This window comes from Homarus americanus, unplaced genomic scaffold (genome assembly GCF_018991925.1).
Source record: "Homarus americanus isolate GMGI-L3 unplaced genomic scaffold, GMGI_Hamer_2.0 scaffold46197, whole genome shotgun sequence".
In the NCBI taxonomy this organism is placed as follows: domain Eukaryota; kingdom Metazoa; phylum Arthropoda; class Malacostraca; order Decapoda; family Nephropidae; genus Homarus; species Homarus americanus.
Genome location: NW_024723050.1, coordinates 1,962,860 through 1,981,891, shown reverse-complemented (window position 1 = coordinate 1,981,891; position 19,032 = coordinate 1,962,860). Strand labels below are relative to the sequence as shown.

Genomic DNA, 19,032 nt, shown 5'->3' with positions numbered 1-19,032 from the left:
GTATTCAGGAACATCTTGGTTATTGTACATTCAAGTCACAACACTTTTATGTTATAAACTGCTTCCCAGAACCTAACCTGCTGTATAAAAATGCTCCCTCAGATTTCCAAACAATCTTTACTCTTATTATAATGTTAACAAATATTAATGAAGCAGAAAAGAAAAGTATTTGTCAATAACAGTGTCCTCTAATAAGACATGTTGGTGCCATCTGTTTCCAAAACTTGGCACCACCACTGAGAAAATGTGGGAATTGGAACCATGAAAGAGAAAATTGGGTCATTTTACTACAATGTTTGAGTTAGAAACCATGATTGGGGAGGGAGACCCATACTGTAGATGAAAGAAGTAGCTTACATTATATTTTTGTAGGTAAGTGATTAAAAATCTTTGCAGAAGCTTTAATGTAATCTCTTATTTGCAGCTCCACCTAGAGGGGGTTGTTCAAGTAACATTTGATGAAGTGGAAAGTGCTGATATGTGCGTAGGAACTTTAAATAATCGCCTGTACAATGGACGTACTCTTCGTGTGACAACTTGGGACGGAAAGGAAAAATTCAAGTATGTATGAGATTCTCAGTTTTTTTAAGTATGTAAAGTTTTGGTTTATTATACCAATTATGAATTGTTAAATACTGTTAAAAAGGGGTTGTCAAAAGAATATAGTGCATGAATGAGAGGGAATGGTTTTGAGTGAATGGGCTGAAAAAAAAAGTAGCTGTTTCTGCATGCAGCTCCTTAACCATTCAAATCAGAGTCAAACATGATCCTACTGAAAACCCACTGTTAAATTAATTAATTTCCATCCCCTTTGCTTATATACAGTAATGCGAAACTCATTCATTGCTTCTCCAATTCTTGCCATGGTTTTGAACTTACAGCATCTATGTCCTGGTTTCTTGAGAAAACTACTGGGACTGGAGTAATTGAGAATGGTAAGTATTTTGGGAGCACAGTTTGTTTCAGTGCTGTATTTTTATGATCGACAGGGCCTCAATGAGTTATGTATGATGTATATCACTTAGCACACCCCTTCTGTACCCTAAAGAGAAGGCCTACCGATTTATGATGGCTAATACCATTTAGTCAGACAATACCTCTTGATCTTTGCCTCAATGAGAAAAACATTATCTTTGGGTCCTCTGCTGTTGGCTGTTAAAAAAGGATTTGCAGTGGTGGATGTACAAGAGCTACCAATCCTCCAAAGTATTAAGGCAATTCCAGAAATAGATCTACTAGTTTGAATGGATGCCTCAAATCTCACATTGACAATACACTCCAATAGGAGAGAAAGAATAAGGGGTATGGGCCCGTATTCACAGTCAACATATCCGATGGTGAGCCCGACCAATGGGAACCCGAAGCTAATGTAGGGAAACATTATTCAAGAATGTCCTTCAGGCACTATCATGGGTCGGGATCTAGATTCACCGGGTAGGGCTAGCAATATTTGCAAATTGGCAAGATGGCCCACCGTTGCCACAACCCAGACTTCGATAACCTCAATAATATTTCTCACACACTCACAATACACACTACACACAAACGCTGCCAATGTCGTTGCCATATGTGAAGCTTGGCAAATTGTTCCTGAAACGTGCCACATTGAGGGATACCAATTCTTTCATCACCTTCGTTCACATGGACACGGAGGGGGCGTTGCCCTCTTCTGTCAAGATGAACTACACCCATCACACCTTGATGTTCAAGTCCCAGCTGATGTAGAGGTATTATGGGTACAGGTCATGCCACGGGCCCATCCACGTCATACTGCTTCTATCATATACTGTGTGATATATCATCCACCTTGCTCACCCACCAGAGACACTCTTATCAATCACCTCATTACCACCTCAAGAGTTAGGTACCCATGTGCCAAGCTAGTATTATGCAGAGATTACAACAAAATTTACTCCACTCATATCCAGAACCAGCTGTCACTCTCACAAGTTGTGAACTTCCCCACACTCGGTCAAAATACCCTTGACCTTATCTTAACTGACTTAGCAGACCAGTACCAACCATCTCGGCCAATGCCTCCCATCGGGTGTAGCACACACCTATCAGTACTCTGGTCTCCACCTGCCACTACCACCCAAGTGGAGAGACCCTACATCAAGACCTACAGGCCGATTACTGACTCTGCAGTGCATCTCTTCGGGCAGTGGATAGTTCACCATCCCTGGAATGAAGTACCTTGTGTGGATGACGTGAATACCCAATGGATAAATTATACCAACACCACCACGGGAGCTCACCACCACTTCTTCCCCGAGAAATCCGTCACATCACACCCAGCTGACTTGCCCTGGATCACACCTTGGATCAAAAGACTTATGCAACAGAGAGACAGCGCCTTTTATCTCAATGATCACAACCGCTACAGGTCCCTTCACAGCCAAGCCATCCGCGAAATACGCACCGCAAAGAAGTCCCACTACCCAACCAAGTTGCAACACCTGAAGCAGACCAACAACAGTCAGTGGTATGGTAAGCTTAAAGAACTTTGTGGACTAAACAATAAGACACACCCCCTCCACTTCCTTAGTCATTCATTAATGGTTACACAGCTGAGCAATCAATCAACCATTTCTCAACTGTATGCCAGACGCTCTCCCGGCCTGACACAACCAGTCTCCCTGCTTACCTACCAGCCCCCTTTCCCACTGACTTAGTAGAAGAATTTTAAGTAGCAAAATGTCTGGATAAGCTTAAGTTCAAGACCTCCAACACCCCCATTGACTTAACAATGAAACTCTACAAGGAGTTCTCCTCGGAGCTTGCTAAACCCCTCTGCTCCATCATCAATGCTTCCCTCAGCCAAGCAAGATGCCCAGCTGACTGGAAGACCTCATATGTGTCACCAGTGCCCAAGCCAACCAGTCCACAATCCTTAAATGAGCTACGACTCTTGTAATCACCCCAATACCCAGCTTAATCTGTGAAAGTTTTGTATTTGACTAGGCTTATGCTGATATTGCAGGTGCCATAGATCCTCAGCAACTTGGCAATATGAAAACTTCCTCCACCACTCACTGTCTTGTCAACTTTCTCGACTACATATACCGCCATCTGGAAAAACGTCTGTGGCTGTCGCCTTCATTGACTTCACCAAAGCATTTGACCTAATCGACCACAATTTAATCATCAACAAAGCTATCGACCTTGGGTTTCGAAGAAGTCATACCATGGCCTACAGACTTCCTCAGTGACCGACGCCAAGCCGTACACTTCCGAGAGGCTGTCTCCACTTTTCAGTCACTCACCTGTGGCATCTCCAAGGCACCAAGATGGGACTGCTCTGCTTCCTTATGCTCATCAATGATGCCCTAAGAGAAACCCCTGCTCGCTGGAAATATGTCGACTCCACCATTGGGATCAGTGTTAACAACTCTGCTTCCGACTATACTGCCCTCCAAGATTTATTGAACAGTCTCCAAAATCGGGCCACCAACAACCATGTCACCATCAACCATACCAAGACCATGGTTATGCACATCCATCTCTCCTCCGACGTTGTCCCACCCCCTTCCATTACTTTAGGCCCCAACATACTCCAGGTTGTAGACTCCACTAAGCTCCTCAGCATCACTATAGATAAATTAAATTGGAAAACAAACATCAGTGAAGTTGTCAAATCCTCCAGTTTCCGTCTCCACCGACTCAAGTCCCTCAGAGTTCCTGCGCCCGAGCTCCTCACTTGTTACTCAACATTCATACTTCCCAAGCTCACCCATGCCTCCCGTGCCTGGTCTTCCTCCCTAAATGCCACACAATGTAAACACCTAGAAAACTTGCAAAAGAGGGCATGCAAAATTATTCTCTCCCCCTCCTTATCCACATATCAAGAAGCGCTCAACACACTGACCCTCTCGGCGCTCTCTGACCATCACCATGACCTCATCTGCAAACTTGGTGGAAAGCTTCTGCACCATCCTTGACACCGGCTCCTACTACCACCCGAGATCCCTCGTCCGCGAATTGCTGTTCAACAACACAACTGCATCCAGCCCATACGAGCACGTACTGATCGCTATAAGAACAGCCCAGTCCCAACCATTGTAAAAATTATCAACAACTTGTGATCAACCAGTGTATTCACTCGAAGTCAATTTTACCTTTTTGCACTGTCACTATGTTGAAATGTCCTGTAGTTTGACCTTCTCCCCACCTAGTCATTATATATCGTATATTATTTGTCAATCAAGAGACCCATTCCCCAACTGTATATTTTCAGCCTTCCGGCTGCCATGCTCTTTCAATAAACCGTTAATTATTATTTATTATTATTATTATTACACACACACACACACACACACAGAGTAACCAACACTAAAAAAAAAAAAATTCACATCATATGACCAAACAAACATGAAAGTATTAAGAGGATATCTATGGGATATAGAAATTATTATTCTCTGGTGTTTGTGAGGTTTGTGTTGAAGATCATGTTTCAACGGGTTGTTGGCGGTTGGTGTGCCGCAAGTCAACACTGCACGGGGAATATGGACAACTGTGAACGTAGCGTACCGCCGTCTTTTAAACAGCGTAGTGCTCTAGGTAGCCTCATTCAAGAGAAGGGGAAAATTATACAAGACAAGGTTTCTGACCTTTAGAGCTGTGATAAAGAAGAGAAATGCTTTGTTTGTTTGTTGACGCATGGCTGCACGCTCATGATCAGCCAGGATTATTTAACACTTGCAAATAACTGACAATTGTTGAATGTACAGTAAGGTGCCAAAACTCTTGAACACTTGACAGTATATGGCATGTAAGTACTGTACCTGAAGATCTTCAGTATTAAGGAGAGTTTTATCCCATTTTGCAGTTCAGGCATAATAAGTGATGACAAGTAGTGTTATTAATATCCAATCATATATGTATAACTCAGAAGCAGATGCCAGATGTTGCTAAGTGTTCAAAACTTTTGACCCCGATTGTACCTGTATATGGAAAAAGACTATTACCACCATCACTCATATACGTATTACCCCGCTTTACACGGTTTCACTTTCCGCGATTTCTCATTTACGCGGTACCTTGCCAGAACCAGACTTTCACTTTCCGCGGTGCATCTACTCATATACGCGGTGAAGTATAATTTTTTTTTTTTTTTAGCTCATAAAATTCATACAAATTACCCGGCCAGAATATAATTTACATTGCTGGAATTCTTACAATATGATGATCATTTTGAATATAAACATCATGGATTTTGCATTAGACATACAAATTTTAGATCAAATGTAATAATTTGGTTTACACAAAGCAAGTATTTTATCTTTTGTGCAAAATATATGAAGTTTACATTCAAAATATTCCCTGACCTGCAAGGAATCCAGAAATGTCAATTATATTATCCTAACTTTAGTCTGAGTTATTATTTATTACTAAAAATGTAAATTACTATTTTCTCCCAAAGCTTCTCTGGTAGGGAGGGAAGGTGGGTGGGGGGACGACCCAGCTAGGGTGCGTACCCTTCCATTTTAATTTTTAGCCTTTAACGGGGTACACTGTCGAAAGCCTTGGCAAAATATAGATATAAATTGTTGATATTACCACCCTGTTCCAGAATTTACAGTACCGGGTAGGTCCAAATATCCAGTACCTTGAGTAATAGTGTTAAGCAGGTGCGCCCCGGCATAAACCCGTGTTGGCAATCCTTTACAAGGTTGTTTCATAGTAGATGTTAATTATGGCATCGCTTATAATGCTCACCTGTCTATAGTTATTAGTGGAGTGACGATCGCCCTTACCATTTTACAATCACTGGGGACCTTTTGCTCATCCAGGCATTTACAGAACAGGGTCTTCAGGGGCTCAGCAAGCTCATTGCGCTCAGGGATGCACCATGTCAGGGCCGGGACTCTTATAAACCTTTAGCTTTCCCATAACAAAATCCAGGCAAATAATTTTCAATTGTCACTTATTCGGGACAAGTAAATTTCCCACATGATCTGCACAGCCTAAGCGTCTTTCTACAAAATGTCTAGGATTATACCTAGTATTTCTCAAACACCAGGGTTGAATTATTATACAGTACATGAGTGTAATATGGAAAAATTTGGATTTAAAAAAATAAAAATAAAAATCTAAGGTTTATACAGGAGTACAGTATACCTGTACTATAGAGTAATTAAGTTATATACAATAAAGGTTTTCTTAGGACGTCTCCAATCGTAATTTTTAAATAACTAGCCATTTAAAGCATATTGTCAACTCTTCCCCATACACTTACCTCATATCATGCAGATTGATTTAGGATGAAATTTTGCTGTTGACTGCACTTCCTAGTTGGGGTGCTTCTATGGGTTGTCATAACACATGACCAGTAGACCACCTCCCCTTTCCTAGCTGATTTGGAATTTCAACTGTCACTTGTCATATAACCCTTAAACAGTTATAAAGCAAAGAAATGGAGTTAAAATCCCATGTTGTGACTTTGAAAGAAAGATGAATTAGAAATTTCTTTTAGGCAGGAAAATGTAAGGGCTGAACTTTAATAAACCTCTTAGGTTTGTCACAGTGTACAGTACTTATTATCTTGCTGGCTTTGGGACCAACAACCAGATAGAGGGCAAAATTTTGCTATGCTATTTCCCAGTTCAAGGGGGGGGGGGTGTATTTGTTTACATAAAAATTTCCAGCAATATCACAGAAAAGTGCTCTTGCCTCTCGAGTGCATATAGCTCTTTGGAGAAAGGGAATCTCAGAATTCACTTGCCTCTTTCCTGTCCAAAATCCATAAAATGAGATTTCATATTTCAATCTTTCATTTATTTTCTGATGTAAGAAACATCAGTAACCGGTGTGCTGAATGTTTTAGAAGACGTTTTATAGCACCTTGACATTTTTTTTCTTTCCCATTCACAGAATTGAAGAAACAGATGCAGAACGTGAAGAAAGATTGAAGAAATGGAGCAAGTTTTTGGAAAGCGAAGAAAATAAAGATGAACATAGCAACTGAAGATAGATACAGAGCAAGAAATATATACGAGGAAATTTGTTTTTAAGTTATGTTTATGATGAACACTTCAAAAGTAGACCATTTTCACTGATATGTCAAAATTTTATGAATTGTTGAAAGTTAAGACACAACCAGAACTGTTCTGCTGCATCAGTGATTGAAAAAATTCTTGGCAATTTTTGTACTTACAGTGATTTTTGAAGCAATACAGTAATGTGTTTAAGTTTAACATTGAACATATTATTATTATTATTATTTGTATTTCATGAGAAAAATAGCCAGATGGTATGACTGCAGAGTGGTAATTTGTTGTTGATGTGAGAGAACTTGCCATTTCTTCAATAAACAGTAAAGGAAACCCGAGTAATATATATATATATATATATATATATATATATATATATATATATATATATATATATATATATATATATATATATATATATATATATATATATATATATATATATATATATATATATATATACACACACACAGTTGTACCCCACTTAACGCGGTCAATTGAACCCAGAGGGTCCCGCGTTAAGTGAAATCCGCGTTAAGTGAACAACAGAACATATGGGATTAATTCCAATAGAAACCGGCCCGACCCCCAAACTCCACTTTTTGAAGGCACATACCTATGTTGTAGTAAAAATAACATCTTAATTTTATGATGGTACATGCACACAATTAATACTTAAGAGAAATAGAGAAATACAGTCGCCAAGTTAATGTCCATTCAAATAATGGACTCAACTCCCTCCCCCTCTCACACTACACTGCTTAATACCTCAAACTAGGCTGGATTCCTTGTAAGACCAGGAATATTTTGAATATAAATGTCATATATTTTGCACAAAAGATAACATAGTTACCTAGAGAAAAAATTTTATCTAAAATTTGTATGTTTAATGCAAAATATATGATGTTTATATTCAAAATGATCACCAAATTATAAGAATTCCAGCAATGTAAATTATATTCTGACCGGGTAATTTGTATGAATTTTATGAGCTAAAACAAATATCTTCAGTTAATAAAAAAAAAAATAATCTTCACGACACTATCTGTCAATCAAAGTACCCCACCTTGCCTCCCCCCCTCTTCCAACCGCGCGGTCAGTCCCAACCCTCCCCCCCACCCCCCACCAATCCTCCCTTCCAGAGTTTTTAACATTTAGTATTAAATAATACCTCAGATTAAAGTTAGGATAATATAATTGACATTGCTGGATTCCTTGTAAGACCAGGAATATTTTGAATATAAATGTCATATATTTTGCACAAAAGATAACATAGTTACCTAGAGAAAAATTTTTATCTAAAAATTGTATGTTTAATGCAAAATATATGATGTTTATATTCAAAATGATCACCAAATTATAAGAATTCCAGCAATGTAAATTATATTCTGACCGGGTAATTTGTATGAATTTTATGAGCTAAAACAAATATCTTCAGTTAATAAAAAAAAAAATAATTCTTCACAGGGTAACAGATGGTCGGTCGGTCCCTCCCTCCCCCCCACCCCCCACCCCCCACCAACCGTCCCAAGGAGATGTGTGGGATAACCACTAAATTTTAATAAATAATACCTCAAACTAAAGTTAGGATAATATAATTGACATTGCTGGATTCCTTGTAAGACCAGGAATATTTTGAATATAAATGTCATATATTTTGCACAAAAGATAACATAGTTACCTAGAGAAAAATTGTTATCTAAAAATTGTATGTTTAATGCAAAATATATGATGTTTATATTCAAAATGATCACCAAATTATAAGAATTCCAGCAATGTAAATTATATTCTGGCCGGGTAATTTGTATGAATTTTATGAGCTAAACAGGCAGTCAGGCAGTGGCGGGTGGGGCAAATCTAAAAATAGCGTCTCGAGCCGGACACTCACCGCGTATATGTGGAAAAAATCCGTGTTAAGTGAAAGTTCAGCTCTGGCGAGGCACCGCGTATATGATAAAACGCGTTAAGTGAAACCGCTAGGGCGGGTAATACTGTGTATATATATATATATATATATATATATATATATATATATATATATATATATATATATATATATATATATATATATATATATATATATATATATATATATATATATATATATATATATATATATATTTTTTTTTTTTTTTTTTTTTTTTTAATTAAAGTACAGTATATAGTTAACCTCTGATGCCAATGTATTTAATATAGATTTAAATATAATTTTATATATTTTACCCAGTTTCTTTGGCCAGATGTCTGTTAACTTCAAGCTCTCTATTGTGCAGGCAACCTCAGTGGATGTTGTATTATATGTCCAGTACAGTATCCCATTTTCAAGCAGATTGTTTGAAGGGCTTGTTTAGTAAAATTCATGAGAAAAATAACATACAATTGATCTAAAGGGTATGATAATAGATTCTGTCTACTTTAAAATTGAACAAGAATAAATTTAGTGCAGTTCGAATTGTAACTGAAGAGCCAACTTAAATGAACTTAATCATTAAAAAATAATAAAATATACAGTGGGGTATGCTATAACGAACGGATTCTACTACGAATATTCCTATAACGAACGGTTTTACCTATAAAATTGAGAATGCTATAACGAACGCAACTCCTACAACCAACGCGGATGAATACCGGACTATTTCGCCTGGCGCATGAATATTGTTGTACCGCGACCCACAACAAGAGCGTCAGGCGCCATCTTTGTCTCATTGTGTAGCCAGTGCACCACTGTTATTGTTGAAATTTCGTCTTTTGATGTGGAAATAGAGTTATTTGTATAAATATTTTGTTATACAAGTGTACAATTGTGACAATGAATCGTCCAAAGCGAGTGAGAAAGCTCATAACTCTTGAAACTAAGAAAGAAATCATAAAGAAACGTGAGGATGGAAGAAGCATTGCGAAACTTAGTGATGAGTATGGGATGGCTAAATCGACTATATGTACGATTTTAAAGAATAAAGAGGAGTTGAAAACAGTGCAAGTGGCTAAGGGAATCTCTAGACTTAGCAAAGCAAGGTGTAATGTGATTGAGGAGATGGAAAATTTACTCTTAGTGTGGATAATGGAGAAAGAAATGGCAGGTGATAGCATTAGTGAAGCTATAATTTGTGAGAAGGCCAGACAATTGTTTGAGAACCTTAAAGCCAAGACTCCCAGTGCAAGTGATAGTGATGTGCCAGTGTTTATGGGTACCAAGGGGTGGTTTACTGGTTTCAGAAGGAGAAATAAAATACATAGTGTTGTGAGACATGGTGATGCTGCTAGTGCAGATAAGGAAGCAGCTAAGGAACACCATGACATTTTTTTGAATATTATTAACGAGGGAGGCTTTGTTTCTCAGCAGGTATTCAACTGTGATGAAACTGGACTTTTTTGGAAAAAAATGCCTCGCCGTACATACATTACCAAGGAGGAAACTTCTGCCCCTGGCCATAAGCCAATGAAAGACAGGCTTACCCTCCTTCTTTGTGCTAATGCTTCTGGTGACTACAAAATAAAGCCACTCCTTGTGTACCACGCAGAAAACCCCAGAGCTTTCAAAAAAATTAGGAAGACCCGCCTTGGTGTTATGTGGCGGTCAAACCCAAAGGCTTGGGTGACCAGGAATTTATTCTCTGAGTGGGTGATCAAGGTGTTTGGACCCAGTGTTCGGGAACACCTCGGGGAGAATAATCTTCCACTGAAAGCTTTGTTGGTGATGGACAATGCACCAGCCCACCCTCCTAATTTGATGGTTGAATTGCCAGAGGAGTTGAACTTCATCACTGTGCACTTCTTGCCACCCAACACAACACCTCTCATCCAGCCCATGGATCAACAGGTAATTTCTAACTTTAAGAAGTTGTACACAAAGGCACTGTTTAGAAAATGTTTTGCGTCCACTTCTTCCAGTGATGTTAGCTTGAAGGAATTTTGGAAGAGTCACTTCAATATAGCAGATGCTGTATTTTTAATTACCTCAGCCTGGAAAGAGGTTACTGTGAGGTGTCTTTGTGCTGCTTGGAGGCCATTGTGGCCTGAATGTGTCCTTCAAAGAGACTTTGAAGGCTTCGAAGAGTTAGAAGAAGAGGCTGTTGTTCATGAAATTGTGTCTCTGGGCAATTCCATGGGCCTGGAAGTGGATGATGATGATGTTGAGGAGTTGGTGGAAGAGCACAGTAAGGAATTGTCCACTGAGGAGCTGCTTGAGCTTCACAAAGAGGAAAACGAGACACTGAAGCGGAGCTTAACTTCTGAGGAGTCAGGGGAGGAGGAGGACAAGGAGGAAAGCCGCATCATTCCAGCCAAAGATCTCAAGGATGCGTTCTTTTGCTGGAGCAAACTGTCCAAGCTTGCTGAGGATTATCATCCTGATGTTGGTTCTGTGCAAAAGGCCATCAGTGTGTTCAATGACAATGTTATGAACTACTTTTGGAAGGTCCAGAAATCAAGGTTGAAGCAGCCAACCCTGGATTCCTTCTTTACAAAGGTAACAAAAGAACCTACAGACAAAGTGCCTGTGAGACAGTCACCAAAGAGGGCTAGGAAGGATGACTCCTCTCCTTCCACCTCTTCTCCATAATTCTCTCCTCCCCCCTCCCCCTCTGCCTCCTGTCCTGCATGCTGAACAACACTAAGGTAAGATAAAGTACCGTATTTTTTACATTTTCCACAGAATTTTTTCAGTGTGAAGTGGTTGTATTTGGGGGCCTGGAACGGATTAATCCTATAACGAACGAATGCTATAACGAACGAGGTTCTGGAACCAATTACGTTCGTTATAGCATACCCCACTGTAAACATACACAGGTTGACTTTCTCTTATCCAGTATTCCATCAATCAGCAACTCCCAATTAACAGCACATTGTTGTGTGCTTGTTGTTCCCAGCCCAGAGTTTGTTTACCTCTAATTCACAGTACAGTACATAATGTCTTACTAACAACCAGTAAATACTCCTGGCTCTAGTTCCTTCAAGGGGAAGACACACACTGACTATAACAGAGAAAGTAAAGCTGCTGAAAAGGATGGATCATAGTGTTTCTCTTGGCAAGCAATGTGAAATATTCAATGTTTCATTTACAGTATACGACTTGAAAAAGTAGGCAGGGGAACTACTTGATTTTTAGACATAAATTTGTTTTCACCATAGCTGCTGTTAAAACAGCCAGATGATTCTATTCAACTTGGGGAAAATTCCTGGAGCCAAAGAGTTAAAGATCTGAAACATATACAAATTGAATGGATTTTTTTTTTTGGCCATAGAACCACTTCTCCCATCATATAGAACAGTGGTTCTCAACCTTGTTTGCCCCATGCACCCCTTTCACCATATGTCAGAATGTCATTCCCCCCTCCTTTCCAAGATTGTCTGCCTCAAAAAGTGCATATAATACTGAAAATCCTTTATTTTTTCCATATTAGTACATATACATTTACAATTTTACATGGATTATTTTTATAGTGGAGTTTTACAAATTAAATGCCAATTGAAAATGTTGATGGATTTATTAAACTTGAATAAAAGTAAAATAGTTTTTTTTTTATTTATAATGAATTATTTAACAGACCAAACTGAAGCATAATGCAATAAACAAAAAGTTCAATAGCATACCAGGATATTGTAAATTTGTAATTAATTTTATTCAGATGAAGATTACAGTCAATGAGAAACCTGTGATTGTTTTTTCTTCGCCAATTCTGGGATACGCGGAGGAGTGCTTGAAAGGGCACAACGCAGGTCATTTTCTACCTCTAATCTACTACGTTGCTTCGTTTTAATTTGCAACAGAGTTGAAAAGCCTGACTCACAAAGATATGTCGACACAAACGGAAGCAATGCACGGATAGCTCTTTCTGCCACTTTTGGGTAGGAATCGCACATCAAGGGCCAAAATTCTGTGATTGATTTTTCATCGAACATATCTCTTGCTCCCGAATCAGATTTTCCCCCCCTGAAAACCTGAATTCCCCCCCTGGGGGGAATTCCCCCCTGGTTGAGAACCCCTGATATAGAAGAAGTAATGTGGTTCATTTCATGATTTTTGGACTAATTTAGTATTTTTTCCTAATACTGTACTTTGTATGTACTTTTTCTGTGAGTTGGAACCAATTACCCAATATCCCATTGAAATAATAGATTCAGTTAACGAAAGATTCTGTGGAACCAATTGTGTTCGTTAATCGAGGGACCACTGTACAGGGGTGGTGCCCCCAAACTCGCGAGGGTTAGGTTCTCAAAATGGCTGCAGATTGCCAAATCCGAAAATAACATTTGCGGACTGTGGGTAGGTGAGGGGAGGTTACATTTTTACTTGTGCACAAAGAAATGTATACTGTATTCCCTTTATGTGTTTGATCTTAGGACAATTATTTCTTTTATCTGTAGTGTATTGTACAGGTATATATACTGTATGTGTGTAGACATACAGTACTCACACACACATACAAATAATTAATAATAGGAAAATACTCTCACAAATAATCAGAAACAAATTTATTAAAATGTGAGTCTACCCTCAAGTCCGTGCTTTATTAATAAAGTAATAAAGCACGGACTTGAGGGTAGACTTGTCACATTTTTAATAAATTTGTTTCTGATTATTTGTGAGAGTATTTTCCTATAATTATTTATTTGTATGTTTTGTGTGCGTGTGTCTGTGCACACATATTTACAATACAGGTAAAGGAAATTACTGTCCCTAGAACAAATGGCTCCCTGTCCTGGCAGCGAAAATGCCAGCAACTTTAAAACTACCCACAGACATTCTTCGGTACGTCCAGGGTGTCATCCGTGAAATAAAAATCTGCAATCTTGGGGGGCCCCCCTGTACTGTTATCATGAAAGCTCACTAATTCTTCCTTGACAAAAAATATTGAGTTAGCCAAAAATATCAAATTGTGACTTCTGAAGTTTTTCCTTTGTAGATAAGTAATAAGATAAACTAAGCATCATTATGATAAACCAATCACTGAAAGCAGCACAGGGCTACCTCACTTATCGCAAAGGTTACGGGCATGAGACTCGTGAATGTCAAAACTGCGAATAGCGGAGCAATTTCTCCCATAAGAAATAATGCAAATAGGGGGGATACGGGCATCGCAGTGGTCACGGCCTTCAGATTTTATCACTTGTTTTACTCAATACATTTAGAACATAAAATAAATAAAGAAACAAGGGCATAATATCAAATAAACATCAATAACAAGGACTGAGTTTATTAGGCGTATATGTTTACAAGTACAGTATACAGGGGTACTTTACATGTTTGAGTGTGTGAGTGTTTGAATGTTTATGTGCGTAGGTGTGTGAGGTAAGTTTTAAAAGTAGACTGTTAATTTACCTCTGATGTGCTGTGTTGCTTGCTTGCTGAAGTTGGCATTAGGGGAGAGGGTGAAGGTTTACTGGGGTGAGAGGAGGCCGGGGTCGTCAGCCACCTCACTGCCAGGGTTGTCAGCCACCTCACTCTGATTATCGCTGTCAATTTGCACTGAAAGCTGTTGTTCTCCACTGGTTGAAGGCTGTGGTTCACTCGTTGAAGGCTGTGGTTTTACACTCGTCTTGAACATCTGCCTAAAAGCTGTGTTCTGTTAGGATGTACTGTATATGGGGTGGTTGGTGCACTGGGGGTAGAAGGTTTGGCCGCGATAAATGCATCGAGTCATTTGTTGTGCATTCTTCCTCTTCTCCTCAAGCACCTCGTAGTATGCTCGTATGTCTTTCTTGACATTGCGGATGATAGTGCAACTTCGGTCAATATTAGGGTCCATTTCCATCGCCTTCTCAAATGAAGAAATCAGCTTCCTTAGGTTCTGTACAGTGAGGAGTTGCGTTGGAGTTTCATCTGCATCTTCTTCCGTTGCAAGTGGCATTTCTTCCTGCTGAAGCCTCTCCAGTTCTATCAGGTCTTCATTGTGAGAGTCGAGGTCTTCTACGTCAACGTCATCCACTTCATCGAATCCAGCCTTCTTTGCAAGAGTCACAATAGTCTTCCTAATTGCAGACATTGAAGGGAAACCAACGAAGTTGTGCACACACTCAGGTCACAGCTTACACCACACACCGTTCATGTTCTGTTGTGTTGTTGCCTCCCATGAATCACTGATGTTTTTTATGGCTTTCCTGATGTAGTGTTTTTTCCCAAACTCCCGGATTGTAGGTTTCCCTTCTCCATCGGTCCCCTCAATCAGCTGCTCGATGATAGGCTGAGTGTAGAGCGCCTTGAATGGGTCCATGGGTTGCAGCAATGCCGTGGTGTTGGGAGGCAAAAACACAATTTTAATGTTCTTACACCAGTCAACCATAGCTGGTGGATGACCTGGTGCATTGTTGATCACCATCAGAGTTTTATCATCAAAATTATTTTCCTTATTATAGCAACTAATGCGACTGGACACATAGTTGAACATGTAGTCGTGCATCACAGACCCTGTCACCCACGCCTTACGGTTTGAACGCTAGATGAGAGGAAGTTGTCCCTTCACAACCCCCCTCAGAACATGGGGTGTTTCAGACCAGTACACAAGGAGAGGCTTTAACTTCAGGTCACCCTCAGCATTTCCACCAATCAATAGAGTGAGGCAGTCCTTGGCAACTTTGAATCCCGGTGCGGTCTTTTCCTCCTTAGATATGTAGGTCCGTGAAGGTATTTTCTTCCAGAAGAGTCCACACCCCCGCCCATTATGTCTCACATGTGGGATTCAACCCTGCCGACAACAAGTCTCCTGCACCGCCCGGAGGGAAGGGGGAGTATTGTAGTGGAAATTTCCCCTACAACTACAACTGCCGTTTGTCGCTGACTAGCCGATCCCTTTTCGGGTTACCCAGCCAATGCCTCATGGTCTATGGTCGGCTACTAGCGACGTCTGACAAAGCGCAGGTCAGCCATCAAGCCACGCCTACCTCCGCTATATAAGCTCTCAACCTCGCTGTGACCCCCCTTCTTCTACCCGAGCCCAGCAGCAAGCAACACCTCCTCCGAGCAAGCTCCTCACCAACCAGCCCTCTCTACTCCACGCTTCCGAACCAGCAAGCTCCTAACCACGCAGCAGCTTCCCAGCACCAAGCTGCACTGTACAGTACATCCAATCCAATATAAAATATATATATATACACAGAGAGCACATTGTGAGTTTCCTTTCTCCAACCCATCCTGAGTGCGAGACAACATCTCGAAACCCCACAGGGCCACCAGACTGGTGCTTGCACTTCGGCACCTCAACTACCCTGAGAGATTGGAGCGCCTGAACTTGCCTAGCTTATACTACAGACGGGCAAGGGGCGACCTAATTGAGGTGTATAAGCATCTCAAGGAGCACTACTCAGTCGAGTGTCCTTACTTGGAGCTGGCGGATGCTCGCCCCACAAGGGGTCACAGCTCAAGATTGAAGAAGCCGCAAGTCCAGAAAAGTGTGAGGGCAAACTTTTTAGGAGTGAGAGTTGTAAACTCTTGGAACAATCTACCAGAACGTGTTGTGACGGCACCGAGTGTGAGCTCTTTCAAGACAAGACTTGACCAACACTGGAGCGGGTTCAGGTACACTCAGGAGCCGGTGCATGCCCAGTACTTGCCAACAGTGTGTAACAGAGACGCGACCGATCGCCCAAGCGGGTAACGAGCCGATCATTTGGTGAAGAGGATAAAAAAGAAAAGTAACAGATGTGACCGATCGCCCAAGCAGCTAACGAGCCGATCGGTGGTAAAGAGAGTAAAAGTAAAATATCAGTTCCGAGTCCACGAGGAATCGCACAGCGAGTGACTTTTCACGGACACGTATGGAACATGGAAGCTGTTGTGGGGGCTACGTAACCTACGTAAACTCACGAGACCTATTTTATAATTAGTTTTTCACAGCAAACGCCATGCCCAAACGCAAGGTGTTACCGCCACAGTAAGATAAACTAAAAGAGAGAGAGAAAGAGAAGGATAACCACAATAAGATAAACTAGGCGAGAGAGAGAGGGTGATATAAGAGATATAGTGTTGACAACGAATTTGCTGACGAATTTGCTGAGGTGTTTCAATACGAAACAGATGGCCCTCGCCTCCGGGCTGCGATTGCCTTCGAGAGTAGTCTACTGATTTCTACAGGACAGACAACACGTTGGTTCAGACCACTAGACCCTAAAATGTGAGTTATTGTGAAGTATTAGAATCTGCTAAGGAACTCTAAATAATTTTAATAAGTATATTTATGTACTGTAATTTGATCATATTATACAAATTGTCTCCTGTATGAACAGTTATAACATGTGAGTTATATTGAAGATGTTAACAGGCTATGTACTGTATATTGATTGTATTATTCATACTATTTGTCCTGAGATAACAGCATTTGTTATATGAGAATTGTTCTTTGACAGGTTTTGACCGAATTATATGGTACGCGTCAACAAACCAATAACGCTCCTATGAGCGTTAACACAAGGACTCCAGTAGACTGACCAACCAAGAAGTTTGTGAGGTCTTGGTCGAACTGGTCAGACAAAACCTGGGCAGTTTATCTCCTATTGCCTGCACCCATATAATGTACTCAAGAAACATTTTCTTTAGGTCAATAAAGATTATTTGATAGCATCGTTTTCTTATGTTTGTAACAGCCAGTGTGTGCATACATACCTCAAGCATATGACTCGCCGTTGCCTTGGGCATATTGCCTCCCTTGTTTTGCAAACTTTCACCACCGATTCTTCCACCAGGTAAAGTACTTGCCTAAATTGCTCTCCAGTCAGTCTCAAGTAATGTTGAAACTGTTCCTCATCCAGTTCCAATTCCTTCACTAAGTGGTAGTATGCACCATGCTCACTACGCCTTTGAAGGATTTGACAGACCCACCACCTATGTTTTCTTTTTTTAGCATTGTGATGGCCTCTGTGAAGGATAATACCGGCCATCAGAAGGAAGTGGCCAAACTCTTCTAGTTCTTGACGCAGACGTCGGGACATATTGCCTTGCTGTGACTTTCCGGGGAAAAAGCGCACCTCACATACGCAGTTTTCACGGATTATGAATGTTTACCTCACGGACACAGATACGGATGCGGACACGGACACAGATCACGGACAAACGGATGCCCGGCCTATCACGTTAGCTACTCTGTATGCTCAGACACTGCTGTTGAGTTGTGCGCATGACACGTTCAAAGGGAAAAGCTAACACCTTGATCAGGCGTTAGCCATCTTTACGGATGGGTGTAAAATTAAATTAAAGGGAGGGGACTTACTTATTGTCGGGTGTATCTACAGATCCCCAAACTGTAGCCTACTAAATAGACAATGCAATGATGCTCAACCCTAGCCACCTCCTTATCATGGGGAACTTTAACTATTGCGACATCGACTGGAGAAACGAGTTCACGCCAAATGACTTGAATAACCCTGCTACTCTTTTTGTAGAAACTCAAGAGATAATTTTCTGTTCCAACATGTTAAAGACCTGACACATTACAGAGGAGAGCAAACACCCAAGCCACTCGACCTCATCATAGCAAACGAAGAGGGTATGGTGGCCAAACTGGAACATCTAGCCCCAGTTGGCACCAGTCACCATGTAGTGTTGTCATTCAGATTTAACTGTTACCTAGTTCATGATAAAGCCAGGCCAAGGTGCAAATATTACAAGGGAAATTACGACGGGATGAGGTGTATCCACTGGCCTGACTCACTAAGGCACAAGAACGCAGACACTATGCTGAATACCATAACTAGTAAAGTGACCCATTTGATCGATAACTATATATCCAAAACCAAACCCAGTGCCTCTAGGAATACGAGGGAATCCTGTGGGGTTTTGAGGTATTGGTTCACACTCAGGATGGGTTGGAGAAAGGAAACTTACAATGTGCTCTCTTTATACATATTGCTTGGATGTACAATACAGCTTGGTGCTGGGAAGTGGCAGCGTGGTTACAAGCGTGGAGTAGAGAGAGCTGGTTGGTGAGGGTGCTCAGAGGAGGACACGCAGCTTGTGGGGCGCCATAGTCGCCAGCAAGAGCGAAAGCCACCAGGCAGGAGCAGAGGAGGTGTTGCTTGCTAGTGGCTGTAGGTAGAAGGGGTAGGTCAC

The 19,032-nt window shown here is 40.6% G+C and overlaps 1 protein-coding gene across 5 annotated transcripts in view; it reads left to right on the top strand.

The window, feature by feature from the left end:
- The window catches only part of LOC121863247 (HIV Tat-specific factor 1 homolog), a 49,624-nt gene extending 32,080 nt beyond the window's left edge, over positions 1 to 17,544 (top strand). For 4 of the 5 annotated variants that reach the window (XM_042361777.1, XM_042361778.1, XM_042361780.1 and 1 more), the window contains exons 7-8: positions 425 to 561; positions 6,874 to 7,325. In XM_042361777.1, coding sequence (XP_042217711.1) covers positions 425 to 561; positions 6,874 to 6,967 — 231 coding nt within the window. In that variant the 3' untranslated portion in view covers positions 6,968 to 7,325. Of the gene's footprint in view, positions 1 to 424; positions 562 to 6,873; positions 7,326 to 17,333 lie in introns of those variants that run through there. The other variant, XM_042361781.1, reaches the window with a different exon arrangement.
- The last annotated feature ends 1,488 nt before the right edge of the window (positions 17,545 to 19,032 follow it).